The sequence below is a fragment of the Pteropus alecto genome, unplaced genomic scaffold, assembly GCF_000325575.1.
Source record: "Pteropus alecto unplaced genomic scaffold, ASM32557v1 scaffold1039, whole genome shotgun sequence".
In the NCBI taxonomy this organism is placed as follows: Eukaryota; Metazoa; Chordata; class Mammalia; order Chiroptera; family Pteropodidae; genus Pteropus; species Pteropus alecto.
In genome coordinates this window covers 184843-206108 of record NW_006442145.1, presented here as the reverse complement: position 1 = coordinate 206108, position 21266 = coordinate 184843, and the positions used below count along the sequence as shown (strand labels likewise).

Here is a 21266-nt window from a genome sequence, read left to right as displayed (position 1 = left end):
TACTGTATAAGAATATGTGGTGTATCTGTTGTGGGCATGATGATTGTATATATATATAGCCACATCTATTAATAGTCATTGGATGTTTAAAAACAACTCTGGGAAGTAGTCATCATATCTATTTTAGAGATAAGAGAACAGACTCAAAGAGAATAAATGTGCCACAATAAATACCTTGCAGCGACCAAAATCAAGCCGAGTCTTCAATACATATATTCTTTCCCCTATACAGATTCTTGACAGCAATATTACTCTTTCTTTAAGCCTCAGATTTGATAGGTCATTTTTAAAAGACGTAGGGAACTTCATCACTTCTAGTGTTCCTTAGCCGTGAAAATGAACACAGATATCTGTTACTAACATTTTACCCTCCAAAATTTAACTTTTAAGATTCTGATGAAAAACCCATAAATGACCCATGACAGGAATATTTGGGCCCTGTGTGCAGTGCCCTGGCTCCTAATCGCCCCCTCTCCCTCCCCTCATGATGTAGGGAGGATACAATCTTGGGACAAATGACTCAACTTAGAGTTGAGAAGTCGCTAATATAAAGCCCCAAAAGTTCAGGGCCTAGCCCACAGTATTATTAGCAGGGCCTAATACACAGTAAGCCCCAGGAAATTAAGTCTATTACAGAAATATGTAGTGTTTGATATCATTGTTGATGTTACTATTACAGCATTTTCACTTGAAAAAAAAAAAACTTTTCCTTGATTCAGAGAAAAGCAAATATTAGAATATTTATTTAGGAATTTCTCGTCGATCCCTTACTCATGAAGTTGCCACCTTATAACCGGTCCCTAGAAGGGGGCGGGTCTTCGTGGTAATTTTGACTGCAGTTGCTTTCTCCTGGCAGTGACTCAGAGGCTCCGGACTGCAGGAGGAGGTAGGTGACCACGCTGCTCGCGCGCTGGGGCTGAATCTCACCCTTTATCCCTGAGGACTAAGACCCGCCCATTCTAATTTCCTTTCTCCGTCTCTAAATCTGTCGGAGCTTTATTTTTTTTACTGCAAAGCAAAAAGGTGGCGAATTTAGTCGTGGCGCATGATCCCCAGGATTTCTGCAGGTTTGGCAGTTTAGGGAAATTTTGTGGGCGCTGGAAGGGGGATTTAGCTATCTCCTAATAATCTCACAGCTCCTCTTCTTACTTCCCTTCTCTTTTACTTTCCTTCTCTCCCCATCCCATCTCTCTCTCTCTCTCTCTCTCTCTCTCTCTCTCTCTTCTCTCTCTCTCTCTCTCTCTCTTGCTCTTTAACCCTCCCCTTCCTTTCCCCTCCCTCCCTCCTCCCTCTCTCCTCCCTCCCTCCTCCCTTCCTCCTCCCTCCCTTTCTCTTTCATATGGACAATTGGTATTTCCTCAGTTTTATGTAATTTTGTGCTGTAGAAATGGAACTTAAAGCCTCACTTCTACCCCCAGCCAGATCGGATTGCACCCCTTAATTCCTTCTATACAGAACTTCAACGGACCGACTCCAAGTTTCAACACTTGGACAATGAAAATCTAAGACTGAAAAATTAAAGATTAAATCACTCTCCGTTTCTACCCAAGGCCGACTCCTTGCCCCCGTGGCTGGATCCCGGGTTCTCCACTTCTCCTCTGCAACAGGCTGGGGATGTGGCTGCTGAGCCATCCCACGCTGGCAGGCTCCTCTCTCTCCCTGCGGGGGAGGGAACTGCACAAGCCCAGACTCCTGGGACCTATAGGTCCCGAAACATGCAGACCGGAAACATCCGCCCTCTGTTCTCCAAGCTGCTTCAGATTCAAGGCCTTGATCTTGGTCAGCTGTTGTGGCCAGTCTGCCTACCTGTTGTTGCTAGGTGCATTTCTGAAATCTCCCGAGAGGGAGAACTTATGCTGACACAGCATAATTTGTACTGGGGAGAGAGGAGAAGAGGGTGCAGAAGAGCAAATTTCCTTCAATGAGGGATTTGTTCTGGGGTTAGAATCTGGAAAGAAGCCTGTTTCTTTTGTAGAAGATGCTCACCCTCTCTATCTGTCTCTTTACCTGAAAGCCAGCCTTGGTGAGTACTGTGGAGCTTACAGATTTGGTTGCTTGACAGGGTTTCTTCAGCTTTTGTACTCCTGTGTCACTTGTCCTGCTTTAAACTCCCTGCTGCTCTTCCCCAGCACCAACCTGTTTTACCAGAGAACTTAGGCCATCCAGTGTCTGCGTGGAAACCCTTTTCCTGAGCAGCCACTCCTCTCTCCACAGCCACGATTGCCCTCCATGTTTCTACTTGATGTGACCCATTTTACCATTTCCTCAAAATAAAAACAACCACAGAACAAAAAGCCTGATTTATTGTTGTGTGTGTGTCGGGGGGATGGTGTGTAAGAAACACCTGGCTATCAGATAGGTGAGCAAACATGGCCATTGCTCTGGTTTGGGGTGGCCTGTGATGTTTTACATAGCGATTGGGATGAGCACAGAGGGCCTATAGTCATGCCAAAGCCTCAGAATTCTTGAGGGGGTAGCAGTTCTCAGAAGGAAAATTGCTTTTCTCAAGGACCTGCAAGTTTTTCCTGCAGATTCCTCAGGAATGGTTGGGGTTCCCAGTAACTCCTTTGCCTCTGGAACTCTGGATAAGCACATTAGTTTCATTTTACTCCAGCATTCTCTGTGTACCAGGGAATTCCATCTTAGCTCCTTAGAGTGTATTTTCAGTAAAAATCCTCCGTATTGGTGCTGGAGATTGCAGCTCAGGTCACCCTTTGACAGAACAGGGAGAGGCAAGCTCATAGATGACTCAGTTCAGAATGGATGGGGGCAGCTTCCAGTGGTATTAGGACCAATGACTAGGACCGGGCCCATCCATTGATTAGCTGGATAAAAGAATAATGATGTAAATCATAATCTAGGTACATAAATATATCCCTTTGTTGCCATACCACCTGAAATCGTTGTCTAAGATAATGAAATTTGGAAGATATGTTTAGGATGGCCTGATTTAAAATAGAAGACATGTTGCATATGCGAAATATGAATATCTTGGACAGAGAAAACAAACAGTGGTTTCAATTATGAGCCCCAAAAGCAACATCACAAGGTAAGTGATCTAATTTGCAGGGGTCCGTTTTGGTTCAGGCAACTTGTTATGTGCAGGTCTCTGAAGAGCGTGATCCAAAGTAAAAGCCAAGCTTTATTTAACAACAGTAACAATAATATCAAGAACAATAGTAATGTCTGTCATCATTGAATAAATGCTTTCCATAGGCCAGAACAATCACAGTCCCTCCTTACGAGTCTTTGTTTTTCTGTGCCACTTGTTTCTTCATCAACCATGTCACCTTTGATATCACCTTTCTTTCCCTCTTCTCCCTAGGCTGGCACCAACTACAAGAATGCCATCAGCCAGGGCCAATGAGCCTTCCTGTTGGAGGAGGATGAGTGCTCCAGGGACATCTACTTGCTCAAAGGCAGCATTCATCCCGAAGTATGCGTAGGAGCTGCCCCTGGAAGCAGATGAGGCCTTGCGTTATGTGCTGCCAGCCATCCTGAATCCTTGGTACCAGCTCTCTGGTGAGTATCTGCTCTCTTTGAGTAATGGTGGTGGGGGACACAATTGAGGAAATCTACTCAAGGTATTAGGAGTGCTAAAAGGTATGGGAAGAGAAAATACAACTCAGGCAACTTTTTATTGGGTGGCCTGAGGATGATTGACTCTTATCGTCCCTTTGGAGGACCTGCCCTACGCACTAAGCATCAGTTCCCAGCATGGCATTTAGAGGATCCAGTGCAACTGTCCCTTGAGTCCCATTGAGTACCTTGGGGATGATAAGACTTCTGCTCAGGTAATTAATGAGAGAACCCTGTTGTGATCAGCATCCTTATTCTTGGATCTTGATTTTGTTCCTCACTCAGTCTTCCCTAAATGTTCCTTACTTTTCCTTGTTAACTCAGAGGGAGTCACACTCTGCTCCTTTTTTATCCTCATGCAATCTCCAGAGCCTCCTCTACATTCTCACCCCGCCCCTGAATATTATGCCCACTCGTGGAAGAAGCTGTAGCCCTCAGCTCTGACCTCAACCCTAGACAACAAGCAGCAATAGTGCTAACATGGCTTCTTTGCCTGTGTCTAACTCAGATTTCCTTGGTAGATGGACACAAATTTAAAAGCAATGTGGAACTACTGGTTTACTACAGTGAGGTACAAACTCCCAGTGTATCTGTGGAGATGGGACGACCTATAATGAACACAGGTATTTTCTTTCTCCCTTTCTACTTACTTCCTAAGGAGTAACTCCTATCCTGGAATTGCCTTCAAGTTGTCTTCACTTTTCTTTTCTTCTATCTTGTAGTGGGTAAAAAACGGAAATAGCTTACTTACATCATGGCATGCAAAAATGGTTTGGGTCAAGGAATATCATGTAACTATATTATAGGCAAGTTTAAGTGAATCAGTAGATAACTGGACAAAGGACATGAAAAAATAATTCATTAGATGAAGCACAGCTAGTTTACAAACATTACAAATCAATCTCTGCAAGAGCAAATAAAAATAAAATTTTCAAATTATCACTTTTCAAATTATCAAAGTTTTCTAAATCTGATAATGCCTTGTGCTTTAAAAGGTGAAATGAATTTGGCACTCTCATAGATTGCTTGAAGCAAAATAATTTAGTATCATACTTTTGAGAAGAAATGTGGCCGTGCATGTCAAAACAAATGTTCATTTTGGTAATTCCAATTTTGAGACTCTTACCTAAGGAAATAAATCTAAATATAGGTAAAATTATGCACTGATGTTCACTGCCATGTTAGCAATATAAAATATTAATAAGCAATCAAAATGTCTTACAGTAGCTAAATTAACTATGCTAGGTATGCTTGATGAGTTATTATATAGCTACTAGAATAATGTATATTGACAGATTAAAATAAATGGAAAAAAGCTAGTTCTGTTTTGAGAGTTCTCTTTCTTTCTTAAAAAAAATGGTTGTTGAATTTTATCTAATGCATTTTATGTATCTGTTGAGGTGAGTGTGTGATTTTATCTTTTATTCTTTTAATGCATGAGTTATTATAACTTGTTAATGTTCGACCAACCTAGCATTTCTGAAATAAACCCAAATTAATTGTGATTGCTTAACCTTTAGATCTTTTTCATATATTTTTTGATTCAGTTGTCTAATAATTGTTTAGGATTTTTAAATTTATTTCCATGGGAAATATTGACATGTATTTTTTCCGTATGATATTCTTATTGGGTTTTGATATCAGTTTTATACTGACATCATAAAATGAGCTGAGAAGAGTTGCCTGTTTTTCTATCATCTGAAATATTTTCTTTCAATAGTGTTTGCACTAAGTTGCTAGGAGACTTTTCTGTGGGAAGGTTTTGAAAGGTCTTTAACTAAAATAAAACTTTACATTTTTATATATTCTTGATTTTAATTGAAGTTTGTATATTTTATTTACATTTTCAATTTATTTGACATAATAGTGTCTCTTATGTTGCCATACAATGTTATTAAGTTTTATAAAATCAATCATAGTATTCCCTTTTCTTTCTTGATGTTGGTTATTTGTACCTTCTCTATTTTTTCCTTGCCTAAAATATTTGTCAGTTTAAATAATCCTTTCAAAACACCAGTACTTTTGAGTATATGGATCCTCTCTATTGTATGATTATTTTCTGTATTAATCATGTTTGCTATTATCTTTGTTATTTTCTTTCCTTTAAATTTCTTTGGGTTTATTGGCTGTTCTGTTTTTAATATCTGGAGATGGAGGCTCGGGTAGTTGAATTTTAGACTTCCTTTTCTTTTCTAATGTACATGTATATACATATATATATACATATGTATATTTAGAATTACAAATTTAAGTATATCTTTAGTTGAATCTGAAATTCATATATATCATTTTCCATTGGCATCCACTTGAGAATATTTTCTAATTATCACTATAATTTTTTTAAAGCCTATGATACCACAATATCATGGAGGTAGTGAGTTTTACCTCATTGAAACTCATAAAATTAGGAGCCCTGGATGTTTGAACACATCATTTAAAAGAAACGTTTATTGTCATAAATGGCAGTATTTCCTTTCTTCTTATGACTGAGTAATATTCTATCGTATATATGTACCACAGCTTCTTTATCCAGTCATCTATCATAGGACTCTTCAGTTGTTTCCATGTCCTGGCCACCATGAATAATGCTGATGAACACTGGTGTGCAAATATCTTTTTGGATATGTGCTTTCAAGTCTTTGGGGTAAATACCCAGTAGAGGGATTGCTGAATCATATGGTAGATCAATTCTTAGTTTTTTGAAGACCCTCCATACTGTTTTCCATAGTGGCTGTACCAATTTGCAGTCCCACCAGCAGTGCCTGAGGGTTCTTTTTTCTTTGCATACTCTCCAACACTTGTTATTACTTGTCCTGTTGATAAAAGCTATTCTAACAGGTGTGAGATGGTATCTCATTGTGGTTTTGATTTGCGTTTCCCTAATAGCTAGTGATGATGAACACCTTCTCATATGTTTGTTGGCCATTTGTATGTACTCTAGGGAGAAGTGTCTGTTCAGTTCCTCTGCATGGATGGACCTCGATATAATCATACTAAGTGAAATAAACCAAAAGGAAAAAGTTGAAAACCACATGATATCACTTATATGTGGAATGTAAACCTAAAAGCAACAAACGAGCAGGACAAACGAACAGAGACTTATGGACATAAACAATAGACTGGTGGTTGCCAGAGGGTAGGGAGGAGGGGGAGAAGGGAAGTAGATGGGGTAAAAGGGGTCAAATGTGTGGTGACATTAAAGAATTAAAAATAAATTAATTTAAAAAAGAAACTACAAAAAAATAAAAATAAAGGAAACGTTTATGAATGTTCCTTTTTTCCTTTGTTCTTTCACATCTAGGACTTCTGGCTGGTATCAAACTTTTCTGTCCTAGAGAACTAGAGTATATTCCATTGCAAGGAAATTTAAAGTGATATAAGGGTAGGGGGCAAGACACAAGGAAAATTAAAACAGAAAATGCACATAAACACTGTCTAAATCTGAAACTGATTTATTTTATTGATAATTAAATGGTTAACAACCTGGTGGTGTTAAAACATGGGTGCTGATTGTTGGCTCTGTCTCAGGCATAAGCCAAGAAAGCTTCATTTTAGATATAAGGGGCTTGAGGATTAGGATCTGGTGGAGAAATTTCCTGGGCAGTTTTCTGTGGCTAGAGGGGAATGTATAATGTTAATTCTAGAGTCAGGCTTCAAGGTGGACCCAGATTTTTGGTTAGGAAACTGAGTGGATGATGGTACCATTTATTTAATAGAGTAACAAAAGAACAAAGGCAAGTTTAGGGAATAAAATGTTTCATTATTTTTGAGCATTTTGAACTTAAGATCCCAATAAACTATCCACATGAAGATGTCCAGTAAAAGGGAGATAGATGGGTTTGAGGTTCAGAAGAGAGGTCAGGGATGAAGATCTACATTTGGCAATAACCGAAGTCGTGATAATAGATGAAATTGTTCAGAGGGTAGGTATAAAGTAAGATGAAAAGGGCGATGACAACTATGATGAAAGGTTTTGTCTGTATGTAACATATTTAATTACTAAATGAAGACAACAGTCTCTCTAAACTGATATTGCCATTCTTTAAAAAAATTTTAGAAGCAATGAGATTGAAACACTGAAAAGTATCCGGTATCTGGGGATGAAGTCCCCAAACCATAATAAAATGAATGAAGAAGGAAAAAAAAAAGACGCAAGTGCATATTCAAAAGAAAAGGAACTATGACATAACAAAGGGAGTTATCAAAGTATCAGATACTGCAGAGAAATCAAAGTAGAACTAAAAAAGATCTATTGGGTATATATATATATAATCTGCTAATCTAATCAAGAACAATTCCACTGATTTAAATTAGGAAACAATCTATGTTATACATTGTTAAAGAACAAATGAGAGGTGAGAAATGAAGGGAAGTTTTTTATAGACACTTTTTATAAATGTTGAAAAGGGGAAGGAATAGAGTGCTATCTATAGAAGAAACTGTAGAGTTGAGATGGTTTTCTGTGTATTATATCTCTTTAAATTTTCAGAATGAGAGAGATTTAAGGGTGTTGTAATACCAGTAGGAAAGTGCCAGTAGAGAGGATTGACAATGTTGGGGGGAGCTAAGTGAGAAGGGAGTTTGAGAAACTGAGAGAGGATGAGATCTAAAACAGCAGTGGTGGGGGCAGCTTTTAATAGGACAAGTATTAGGACATTCTTCCCCTATTGTCAGGAAGTGGAGAGGTGATGGGATTAGATTTTAGTTCATAGGCTGAGAGCCATCTTTTTAGAGTTTCTGTGTGATAGTTTTTTTATAGTTTTAGTGAAAGAGACAGCAAGATTAGCTATTGTGTATGAGACTAGAGTGGTAGAACAGAGAATTTAAGGAAAGAGTTTGAAATAACCCTGTGGAAAATTGGAGAGTGAAATACTCGGGAATAAATAGAGCACTTGTCAAGGAGTGTTGAGGGTCCAGTTTAGTTTTGATACCTTGACTTCTTTAGTGGCACCAAACTACTAAAGGGAATCAGTTTACGTGATTCATTTCAGCAGTACTCAGCAGCTTTGGTGTAAGAATGAAGAGAGTGGAGTGTTGTCTTAACTTCAAGGTTGGGGTTTTACCAGGTAGGTGTGATGAAAAGGAAATCAGGGACCCGGAATCGAAGATATCGATAAGAGAGTAGTAAAGTGATGGACCAGAGACTTAGGCTAAATGGAAAGAGAGTAAAGGTAGGAGGAAGTTTTTATATAGGAAAAAACAGAAAAGACAAAGATTTAGAAGTCCAGATGAGGTCTAAGACCAGGTAAAATAGAAATCTCTGAGTTAGAAAGCTGAAAAAAGTGGATACTGTATATTTTAAGCAGATTTTTTTCAATTTATTTGTTTTACAGGTAGAATAATTCTGCTTGATGTCAAAATCCATGCTTGGAGGGAATGGCTGAAGTAGAATGGAGGCTAGAGCCACTTAATTTAAGGGAGACAAGAAGCTTTGCATTAGGATAGGTTATCTACCTGGGTACTTAATATCTCAAGATGATGGCAGTCCTTGCAATGGAGTGGAAGCTTTGATCTAGTTCTTGATACTTCAGTGAATGATGGAAAATGGCAAAGAGGTTGGAGGTCGACCACAGATAGGATATGAGAAGGTAATCCTGGTGAGGGTAGAGGAATAATGACAGGGAGGTGGCAATTTGGACTGAAGCTGTTGCCAACCCTATCTCTCAAATCTGGGTACTTGGGTTATGGTACCTTGAGCAACCACCATTTGAGAGTGGAGAGAAAAAGTTTTTTTTTTTTAGAAGGAAAAGTTAGTTTTAAGTTAACATAGATAGTTGGAAGAATCTTCCTATAATGAAACTAAAGATGCAGGAAAGATCATTATCATGTATCAAGAGGACACAGTGGAAAGGGCTCAGAGGGTGAGTTTGTGTGCAGGAGTTGGACTCATGGAAGAAGAAAAAATATACAATAAAGATGGTGACCGAGGCTGACATACATAGGAGTGTGTGTGTCTTTAAGTATCAGAGCCGTTTGCCTATGGAGGAGAGCAGAGGGTGCCTGTACTAATGTTTTCATATCATACAAAGGCCTCGTCCTCCTACTGTTCTGCACCTCGGCTTATGAAGAACACGTTCTACCCGAGCATGCCATACCAGCAGAATGGTTACGATCCCCATAGATCCACAATTAGCAAGTACCTGTACTCTCTAGATGAGCATCTTTTCAGAGACTTTTTCTCACCAATATTTGTCTGTCACACATGTAGGACTAGACAAACACCAAGCTTTGGTGATAGAACAAAGAAGAAATGCATGTCTCTCAGAGACCTCTCCAGAGATGGAAAGGGCTCATTCTTCCATCAACAGGACCAACTTGAAAACTCACCATACAGGTGAGATGGGCCTCAGTTTTCTTCTCTGATGTGTGGGGACTGAAGAACTAATCTTCAATGCTCTGCCCTCTTGTAGTTTTCTCTCTCCAGAGGTAATCTGTTTGAAAAGTGTCAGGCAGAGGGTGAAATTTGTCCACTTCCCATATTTGGCAGTATCAGCCCAGCTCTACAAGTAGGACCCTGAAACCCACCAGAGGTTAGTCTGAGGTGAGCCCTAGTTAAACTAACCCTTCAGCACACACCTTGCCTGCAGGTTGTGGCCCTCCTCCTGCAGAATTCAGCTGCCACTCTGGGCTCCTGCTGCATTGGTCATTCTTTTATAAGTTGGGTTTGTAGACAGACCTTCCTCTTGCTGTCTGATGACTTCCTCTCTGTCCTTGTGTTCCAAGCAGTTGGTCTTCTCATGTACATGACAAATTGAGTCAAAGTATATTTTACCACTTAAGGAGTGCCTTTTCTTCTAAAATAGACTTAAAGGCAACTCTTTCTAGTCTAATTTTTGTAGCAAGAGTTTAAGCATTTTCTTTGCCACTTACTGTCTACTTATTCATTCTCCTTAGGCCGCTAATTAAAGAGAGGGCTTTTAGGTCTAAGGTGAATTTAGATCTCTGGACTCCCAATTACTGTGGTATTTTAAGTGAATCAGCTCACTTCTCAGAGCCTTAGTTCCCTCACCTGCACAACTATTCATTTTCTAGGGTTGTCATGAGAATCTTCTTAATGTAATCCACAGAGTAGGTTCTCAGTTTGTGTTGGTTTCCAATGCTGTCCTAATACCCAGGAACTTGGAATATCCCCACTCTAGCTTTCTCTCTTATGGAACCTCTTAACTAAAGCAGAAAATTTACACAGCAAAGTTTTGCTGCTGGTTTTTGTGAATTTGTTGGCAACTACTATTCGTAGGGAGCACATGATGGGCCTTATAGATACTTAACATTCTTTCTCATGCATCAAGCATAATTGTCTCCAATGTATAGAGAAAGCTGAGATCTTCATTGGTTAAATATAGGTACATTTTAAGTGTTAGTAGAGCTGAGATTCAAATTTAGACTCTTGAGATACAGAGCCTTAGATTTTTTTTCTCCATAGAGTCGAACTGTTGTTCTACTTACAGTGTTTCTTGCCTACTCATTTCTAAATTGTTCTAAGTATGTCATTCCTTATGCTAGATATCCAGATGTGAGATACTTTCTGTGAAAATTATGTGGCCTTTAAGTTATTTTTATACCATCAGGATTAGACACAAGACTACTCTTTAAGATAGGCTTTATATCTGTTTTCTTTTGAAATTTCGATAATTAAAATTTAAGTTCTGTTTGTACAAAAATTTTTAACATACTTAAAGTTTTAAGGGCCATTTAAACAGAACTGGATAAGATTTTATATTTTATTTTTATTTTTAGCAACTCGTCCTTTATTAAATGACACTATCATTACAGAATTTCTGTTAAAGCTGATGCTGTGGTGGTGATTATTATTATTATTATTATTATTATTATTTGGATAAGACTTTAAATAGCACTATCATGTGAATTCTTTAGTACCATATCTTTCTGTTGCTGAATTTTTAAGTACAGCTCCCCTGGTACCAGTACATCACTCGGGTGGCTTACACTGTCACAGAGAAAAAGCATGTCTCCCAGGGGAAGGACTGAAATGGGGATCTTGGTAGGATCCGCTTAGCTCTGCACTCTGGCTACAGCCTGTCTCTGGATTCAGACCTCTCTCATCAGGGATGCTCAGGGGCTGGTAGCTCCTTGCTTTCTCATTCTCTTTCTTTTTTTTCTCCCCCAAAATCTTTGGGGATAATCATCTTGTACAGCTGACTTCTCTTCAAAAGGCAGATGGTTCCTGGGATCTGAACGAAGGTCTGGCCATGGTCCTACATATGAGTTTGGAAGAGATACTGACTGCACATCTTACCAAGGTGAGATTCGGAGAAGAAAAAGGAGTATGTATGTTTTTGAGAGGTTGGGGTCTCTAAAGAGAATTGAGGTGAACCATGACTCACCTGAGAAAGGAGAATATGAGAGGCTATAGACTAAATTAATTTCTAATAAATAGAGGTTGAAAGTTTTTCTGGGTAGGATAGAGCAGAAGGAGCAAGGAACTAATGGTCTGACTAGTAGGAGTTGATGGTTTTGAGTTGATGGGTGACAAAAGGAAAACAAAAATCCTCTTGCACTTGGATTACATTCCCTGCCAATCATCTTAATTATAATTAATGTTTATTGAGCAATTACTCTGTGCCAGGCACTGTGCTAAGCACTTAACATTCATGATCTTATTTATTCATCACAACGATTAAATGAGATAAATCCTATTCATGTTGTTGTTTATAAATGATGAAACTGAAGCCCAGAGAATTATGATGATATGTCTGAGGTGACCTAACCAGTCAGTGCAGAGTTGGATTCAATTCTAGAACTATCGGTCTTCAGAACCCACATTATAGCTCCTCCTCTTACTAAAAAAAGTGGTCCAGAAATTAGCAAAATTTTACTGAAGTTAGGATAGGTGAAGTATTAATAGAGATGACTTAGTTACTTCAAATGTGTTCAATCCTCCCAATGAGGACAAATTAACTTCCAGAATTTCAACCAAGCTTACTAAATCTTCTAATTGAGATATTGTTTAATAAAGACAAGTGCCAGAAACCTGAAAGTCAAGTGTCATTCTGAATTTACAAAATGTGAAAGGTGATTAAATAAACTTCAGATATCTTTTAATAACTACACAATTCCAATACAGTATTTACTAATTACATATGGCTATTGAAATATTGAAATATGGCTAATGCAAATGAGGAACTAAATTTTTAATTAAATTGAGGCATGCTATAATTGTGAAATACATACTGATTTCAAAGAGTTTACTATAAAAAGAATGTAAAATATTTTATCAATAATTTTATATTGATTTCATGTTAAAATGATATTTTGAATATATCAGGTTAAATAAAATATATTAAGTTAGTAAAATAATTGAACTTCTTTATTTTTACATTTTTACATGTGGCTAGTAGGACATTTATAATTATATGTGTATTTCTATTAAAAATACTGTTCTAGAATAAATAATAACAATTAACAAATAATTTATTAGCTTAATAAATATAATTAATTATAAACAATTAAAAGAAAATATAAAGATCATGAAATTCTAACTTTATTTTACTGAGAATAGGATATGTCAGACTAACATTTTCTTCTTTAACATGGTAACTGGGCCAATAGATCAAGGGAATCGAGAGCCCTAGTATGTCTGAATTTTAGTAAGGAATTTGAATTTTTCTTAATGATGAGTATATGAACAGAGTACAAACTAGCTGAAAACCCACAGCACTGAATAATGAATTTATTCAAACTCGGAACAGATTTCTGGACTCATCGGACTCTGAATTCTCTGGAGGTCTATCTTTTCAATGAATATTTAAACAAAGATGTAGACCAGTGCTTTCTTATTGTATATAACAAAACTGGGAGATAAAGTATTAAATAAGAAAATCAGGATCCCAAAAAACTTGAGCAATGACTTGAAATTTCTATGAAAATAATTAGGACTAAAAATACTGTTTTTCATGCTAAATTATCAACTATGCAAGTAGAGAATAGAAGCAGAATGATTTAAGAGCTGTTGCACATGAAAATCAGAGATTTTAGATGACCACAAACTTAATATGAATCAGCATATATGGAACACAATTAGCGGAGGGCAATAGAATTGTCAGAAAAGCTATATGTATTATATATTTTTGGACTGGGATAGTAGAGTCTCAAAAGTATATTTTCCACCTGAAGTGACCATTTAAGGAGATATATTTCAGAAATCACTGTGATGTTTGTTTCTAGACTAAGAGAACAAACATGGGGATTCTTACTGTTTTGACATAAGTAGTATTCTTAAGGAAGAATTAAAGGAACTGAGAATTTTGATCTGAAACAAGACTATTCAGAGAACATGATTTTTTTTTTCTTCAAATTTCAAAGGTTATGATATGAAAGAGGAATTTCTCTTGACCTGCTGTCTCTAAAAACTGGAGTTGGGAGCTGTGGGTGAAAACTCAGGGAGCCCATTTTCTATTCTATGGCTGAGACTTTCTGTTGAGCAATAAGAGCAATATGACTTGAATCAGAATATTTGGCCTCCAGTCCCAGCTCTATCATTTGCTAGAAGGCTAACTGTGGGAAAATCATTTCAGTTTTGTATGAATCAATTTTCTCTCTTAAAAATGTCATTATTGATGTTTTCTTTCTTTTTTTAGGGGGGGTTGTTTAGGTATGGGTTTAAATAAAAGAAAAACAAAGATACTTTATAAACTATAAAGCAACTGTATATGTGTTTGTTTTATCACAGTTAGGTAATCCTTGTTGGGGGTGTTTTAAGAGTTTCAAGCACAGTCCTAGTGGTTACGCTGGATTTTAAAATTTAAGACCTTTCTACCCTAAGACTCAATGAACTGTTTCCCTGAAGTTTAAGGCATTATGCCTTGCAAGTCATAAATGAAGTAAAGAGACCAGGTAATCCCATTTAGTAGTAGTTTGGGGCACAGTAAGTGAGGAGGGAATGGATCTTTTTACATTTCTTTGAAAGATTTCTTGCTCCAACCAAAGGCTTCAGGGAAGTCTCTCTCTATTGTACAGAATGCAGATTCCTCAGGCTGGGCCACAGTCCTGGAGATGCTCTGGCTTCATGCTAATAGTAAAGACATGAAGTGTGAGTGGGAGCTTCTGGAAAGGAAAACTGTGGCCTGAATTAACATCCATGCAGGCAAGAGCACAATTCTAAGACCCCACTGCCTTCTCTCCTTAGGAAGCAAGACATCTTCCCAGACACTGAGCCACCAGGCCTGAGAGAGGGCCAAGAGAGAAACCCCATACTCCTCTCCTCCAAACATCCTGATCCAGACCTTTTCTGGTCTTCCAGCTAGTTCTTTTCTTGGCAGGATGAGGGTGCAGTCTTAAATTGGGGGGTATGGGGAGGTGTATAAAGAGGAAAAGAGACATGGATGGGGAGTGCAGTGTGAATTGTGTGAGGGACGTGAAGTGGCATTTATTCTCCTTACTCTGTCAGTACCACACTGAGTATGAGACTGAACTTGGGACACTTACTCCTTGAGTGTTTATTATCTCACTGCTGCTGAGTATTTCTGGGACCAGAGAAGATTAAAGAGAATTTGGGCAATGTGAAGGGGGAAAGTCAGGAATATTGAAGAAAGATAAAACCAGAACTTGGGAGGAGACGATCAAAGAGGTTTAGGGGAGACTGAGAAAGAAGTATTTACTCTCGTTGCTGTCCTTCAGCTCTAACTCTTGTTTTCTCCTCCTAACAGGCTCTGTCATGCATGTGGTTATGAAAGCTGCAACTGCTTTTCTGAAATCATCTGAGAATCATGCCATCTTTGCCCTCTGAGGATACCATCCAGAAAAACAAGTGCATCTTCTATGCTATTGACCTTTCCTTTAGCCTTTCTTCTGCTGTAATGTGTTGTATTTTATATCTATCCTGTCTGTTTCTTGTCATAAAAGTAAAGGCTGCCCGCCCACCTTGCCTCTGTGTTCCAGGTTCCCTTTGGATATGATTTTCCTTTCCCCGCATGTATCCTCAGTCAAGTGTCAGTAGTCCCAGAACCTGTTCCCTTCCTTGGAGTTCAAAAGATTCTTAGGCAGTAATGTTCCTCCTAGGTTTTCTAGAGTGCCACCATGAAAAACAAGTGACATGGATTCCAGATTAAAGGTTGCCACATTGATGTTAGAGTATGTCTGAATTATAGAATTCTCTGCATTATTTTTGTCTATTCACTTTTGATTTTATATACTTATCAGGACTAGAGTGGTGAGCGATACAATTTTCTATTCTTAGATAGGAGGAAAGGTTGGAGAGGAGGTTGAAAGCTGACATTGGGATTAATATAAACCTCCAGATGACAAAGACAGAGTCTCAAGGGATCCACTGTGAGCGTTGGCACTGTTGGAGACCTTCTCGATTGATTCTGCTTGGGTTTAGCTACCCCATACTGCATGCCTTCTCTCTCACTGCCTAAGGGACTTGGATTGAGTCATAACTGTTGAAGTCAGACCTTTCTCCTTCATCAGGAAACATCTTAGTAAAAGGGTGTTGATGGAATCCTTAGTCCTAGATGCCTCTAATTCAGTCTGTGGTCCAGTATAATAAAGGTAAAAGTAGTTATAAAGGCAGCTTTGCCTGAGACCTTAACCTGGATCACTCACTCCATGAAAAAAGAAGGAGCACCCTTTGATTGTTTCTAACCCTCATGTCCCACATACTCTATCCTAGTGGAAATGACCCTATTTGATGTGTTGTCCTTTAAAATACTGTTGTATCAATTTTACAATGACTGTCTCTACTCTGCACTTTGTTGTGTCAATCTTATAGATTTATTCATCGAACCTGCATTGGTTTTATTATCTCTTATTTCCCTCCCAACTTTTCTGATGCCTCCACTCTTCATACTGTGTCCTGTCCCCATATCTTCTATTGTAGGCTGATTTCCTGTCTTATATGAAGCAAGTAAAGGGCACTGGGCAGAAAACTTTTAGAATCCTGACCAAATAGTTAAGTGATAATAAATAAACAATTTAACCTCTTAAGAGCTTAGTATTCCCATCTGTAAAACTAGATGATTAAATTAGAACTCTGTTATCACTTTTGCCTTGAATACTCAAGAATTCTGAGCAGGACCTCAATATCTGTTCAATAAGGTGGAAGATGACCTTAACCTGAGTTCCATTAAACTGACAAGTGAACTGGCATTAGGAAGTAAACTGGCATTTTCCTGAGTTGTATAGTGGAGACTGATCTCCCAGGACTTTCTTTCAAGTTTGTTCATGGCTGAGTGTGACCTGTGGTGGGCCTAGGCATCATCTGGAAGCTTACTACCAATGCAGGCTTTTAGGCAACCACAAAATCTCCTGTATCAAGGTCTTCTTTTTAACAAAGGTCTCCAGATAATTCATATGCGCATTAAAGTTTGATAAGTTAGGGTTTAGCCTTTTTATGAAAGAGGCTGGTATTCAAGTCTACTATATAGATGTAATGACAGAAACAGCTTTCTAAGGACCATGAAATGTGTAGATCTACCCTCTGACCAGAAAAAAGATGGCCCTTTACATTTATTATACAGAGCAGCATATATTATTCACTTATGTTCACTTCCCCTTTTCTCACCCTTCAACTTCCAGACTGGGCTAGGGCTTAGGGACTTCTAAAGCAAAAAACAAAACAACAACAGTAGCAACAACAACAAAAACAGTCTTTGTCTTCTTTATAATGCAGAATCAACTACAGTTTTTTTTTTTTTCAATTACAGTTGACATTCAATATTATTTTATATTAGTTTTAGATGTACAGGGTAGTGGTTAGACATTTATATAATTTATGATGTGATTCCCCCCGATAAGTCTTATATCCACCTAGCACCATACCATATGGTTTCACTTATGTGGAATTTAAAGAATAAAATAAACAAACAAAACAGAAACAGAGTCCTAGATACAGAGATCAACTACAATTTTAAAGTACTATGATTTTATTTTTCTGTTTGAGCTCTCATGCTATGAATGTACTACTGTAAATTCCTCAAACCTAAACAAGTCATAATCAAACATGTTTATTAAAGCCCACTTTCAGGGCTGGTGCTTTATGTTTTGAGAACATGTAAAGCACCCCCTATTTTCAGGAACTGATGGTCTGGGCAAGGAGCCCAGGAGAGAAGATGCTCTCATGTCCCATTGGTTGTCCTCACCCTACAATGGTTTCCTGGCTCCTGCAGAGCTGGCCATAAAAAGAATGGAAGATCGCATTGCTTCAGGATTCTCCCATTCAGACTGATCCCAGTGCCTCCAAGTTCAGGGTACCATGTTATACGTAGACTTATGAATGAAACCCATTGCCTGTTGTCCCTAATTCCAACATAATCTTACTATGTATCAATTAACATTTGCTGTTCCTCTGCCAACTATCAGCCTTCGGTTCCTTAAAAACAGTCCATCTGCTTCAAGAATCAGATTATCCAGAAGAAAACTAAGAAAAACATCATGCAATGAGCTAACATCATGTATTATGTTTCTTCTTTCACTTCTATCAGTGCATACACATTTTTTGTTTGTTTGTTTGTTTCAGGTGTATCGATTGGTGTTTGATAGGGACTGCATTTAACCTATAGATTGCTTTGGGTAGTATGGACATTTAAATTCTTCCTATTCATGAGAGGTGCATAAACATTTAAGATTATTATATCTTCTTGGAGAATTGATCCTTTTATTATTATGTAGTACTTACCTTTACCCTGCTGATTTTCCTTATTCTGAAATCTACTTTGTCTAAAATGAATACAGCCACTCCAGCTTTGTTCTATTTTGTGTTAGCATGATATATATTTTTCCACTCCTTTACTTTTAACCTAATAAAGTAATTATTAATATGATCAAGTTGATATGTATCATGTTTAACTATTTTCTATTTGCTGCATTTAAAAGACTAATGTTGCCTCCTCTGTTTTATTTCAGCATTTTATGTGATTTAATTTTATCTATGTTGTTAATATATCCATTATATGTATTAATTTTTTAGTTGTTGCCCTAGAGCTTATAACGTATACTTAAAAATAATCCTAAGTCTATCTTCCAATAACACTGTACAACTGTATGTGTAATGCAGAACACTTATAACAGAATTTTTCTAATTTTTCCTTGTCATCTATTGTGGCATCACTGCCATTCATTTCTCTTATCCATGTATTATGATTACCCACTGCTTTGTCATTATTATTACTTTAAAAAGTTATCTTTTAGATTAATAAGAAAAAGAAAATATTTCACGTTTGTATTAACTATTGCATAAAATAATTTTAAACTCACAGATTCATTATAAGTATCTATTAATAAATAGACATTACATTCAAGAGAGTTTCTAGGGATTCAAGACTCTGATATTTCTGTTGTTCCCATCTCTCTCCCTAAAAAAAAATGCATTATTTAAGCATTTTATGTGATTTAATTTTATCTATGTTGGTAATATATCCATGATATGTATTAATTTTTAGTTGTTGCCCTAGAGTTTATAATGTACACTTAAAAATAATCCTAAGTCTATCTTCAAATAACACTGTACAACTGTATGTGTAATGCAGAACACTTATAACAGAATTTTTCTAATTCTTCCTTGTCATCTATTGTGGCATCGCTGCCATTCATTTCTCTTATCCATGTATTATGATTACCCACTGCTTTGTCATTATTATTTTAAAAAGTTATCTTTTAGATTAATTAAGAAAAAAATATATTTCACGTTTATATTAACTATTGCATAAAATAATTTTAAACTCACAGATTCATTATAAATATCTATTAATAGATATTACATTCAAGAGAGTTTCTAGGGATTCAAGACCCTGATATTTCTGTTGTTCCTCTCTCTCTCCCTAAAAAAAATGCAGAACGTATTTTTATATTTATTACTTTAACTCCACCACTGGATCACACCTCTTCCAAAGACACCATTAAATTGTCAAGAAGACAAGACAAGATATTCCCATTAAAAGAAAGAAAGAAAGAAAGAAAGAAAGAAAGAAAAAGAAAGAAAAAAGGAAAGAAAGAAAGAAAGTAGCAGCTTAAGAAATTTATCCTCCAGTAAGCGACCATTATTATATTTTTTTCATTTTTGTCTCACAGTCCAATTCTTCCCCACTGAGCTTTTACAGTTAAGAATGAAACTTTTGCTTGGCCATTCACCTGAGACCCCAACCTTGCCTACAAACAGCAAAGTAACCGTCGCTGAACTAAGCGTGCCTAGGATTAGTTTTGCTACTTGGAATCAGAAAGTTTTGCAGAATAATTATTTGAGAAACCAGATGTTGCTGAAATATCATATGCACCATCTTGTAGGTATAAAAGAAAACCAAAAAAAAGAAGCAGCGTTGCAGGTGAGCTAAGGTTAGAATTGGAGATCATTCTACTATAAATTCTTGGAGTAGAGAAAAAGGGATTTAATGAGGTGAGCTGTTTGTCTTCTCTGATTAAAACAAGGATGATCCAAATATAAGGCCGACCCCAGAGAAACATGGTGGAGTGAGAGCTGTCCCTACATCTCTCCCTTAAAACAACAGTAAGCTGAACATCTAAAACAATAAAAAACACCCAACCTGTGCACAAGCAAGTCTAAGCAAGGGATCTGCACATAAGAGCAACCACAGAAATGGAAGAAAAAAACAAAAAACAAACAAACAAAAAACCACAACTAGATCGCCAAAATGAGTTTTTCAGCAAGGAGATTGAAACCCTTAAAAGAACTTCTGGAGATGAAGAAAACACTGAATGAGTTTTTCAACAAGGAGATTGAAACCCAAATAGAACTTCTGGAGATGAAGAAAACACTGAAAAAGATAAAAAAATGAAATAGCAAGCTTGAGAAATAGAGTCAACTAACTGGAAGAAAAGATCAGTGATATCAAAGACAGAAATCTAGAAATAAAGTGGAAGAAGGAAGAACAGAGTACTGAAGAATGAAAAATAATAAGAAATACAAGAACTAGCTGATACTATCAGGAAAGGAAACATTCTCAAAGGCAAGTAAAAGGAACAGGTATTAGAAAGGATTTTCAGAAAAATAGTTGATGAGAATTTCCCAAATCCAAGGAATGAATTGGAGCTTGGAATTCAAGAAGTCAACAGAACACCCAATTTTCTCAATCCAAAAAGTCCTTCACCAGGACAAATCGTATTAAACATATCAAAAATCAACGACAAAGACAGAATTCCCAGGGCAGCCAGAGAAAAGAAGACGGTAACCTATAAAGGAAAACCCATTCAATTATTGTCAGACTTCTCAGCACAAACCTTACAAGCCAGAAAGGAGTGGAATCAAATCCTCAAGCTATTAAATGAAAGGATCTACTAGCCAAGAAAAATGTATTCAGCTAATCTCTCCTTTAGATATGAAGGAGAAAAAAAGACTTTTCAAGACAAACAGAAATTGAGGGAATTCTTCACTATGAGGCCTGCACTACAGAAAATACTGAAAGAGGACACAGCTCACTTAAAACAAAATGACAAAAAAAAAAAAGTATAATTAAGAGTAAGGTGACTAGCAGGCTGATAAAAGCAGAGGGGTGCAACCCTTACTACAAACAGGGCATTAACAGCTAAAAATAAAAATAAAAAATAAAAAATAAAAATTGCTATAGCAAGATAGTAATGAACATTCAGTATACATGTGGACAAATTGAGATAATGACTGAAAAGGGGAGGATTCAAAGATCCAAATTCGCAAACAGGAATGGAGATAAGGCACACTCAGAAGAGAAGGGATGACTGTATGTATATATATAATATAA

The 21266-nt window shown here is 37.2% G+C and overlaps 2 protein-coding genes, 1 long non-coding RNA gene and 1 other non-coding gene across 7 annotated transcripts in view; 3 read left to right on the top strand and 1 right to left on the bottom strand.

The window, feature by feature from the left end:
- The window catches only part of LOC112470117 (putative olfactory receptor 10D4), a 161345-nt gene that overhangs the window by 22721 nt on the left and 117358 nt on the right, over positions 1 to 21266 (bottom strand). The window lies entirely within an intron of this gene.
- LOC107196321 lies at positions 1295 to 18840 on the top strand. 4 transcript variants are annotated; one of them, XR_003042830.1, is made up of 7 exons: positions 1295 to 3522; positions 4088 to 4202; positions 8913 to 9167; positions 9788 to 9913; positions 10004 to 10120; positions 11736 to 11840; positions 15246 to 18840. It is a non-coding gene; the product is annotated as an uncharacterized LOC107196321 (long non-coding RNA). The 4 variants fall into 4 exon arrangements; XR_003042831.1 differs by lacking the exon at positions 10004 to 10120 and having other exon boundaries at positions 1299 to 3522; XR_001517724.2 differs by lacking the exons at positions 10004 to 10120; positions 11736 to 11840 and having other exon boundaries at positions 1311 to 3522.
- LOC112470119 lies at positions 7532 to 7617 on the top strand. Its single transcript, XR_003042832.1, has one exon. It is a non-coding gene; the product is annotated as a small nucleolar RNA SNORD127 (small nucleolar RNA).
- The window catches only part of LOC102891883 (olfactory receptor 149), a 9661-nt gene continuing 7334 nt past the window's right edge, over positions 18940 to 21266 (top strand). Inside the window, exons 1-2 of the mRNA XM_015596305.1 lie at positions 18940 to 18945; positions 19314 to 19365. Coding sequence (XP_015451791.1) covers positions 18940 to 18945; positions 19314 to 19365 — 58 coding nt within the window. The remainder of the gene's footprint in view (positions 18946 to 19313; positions 19366 to 21266) is intronic.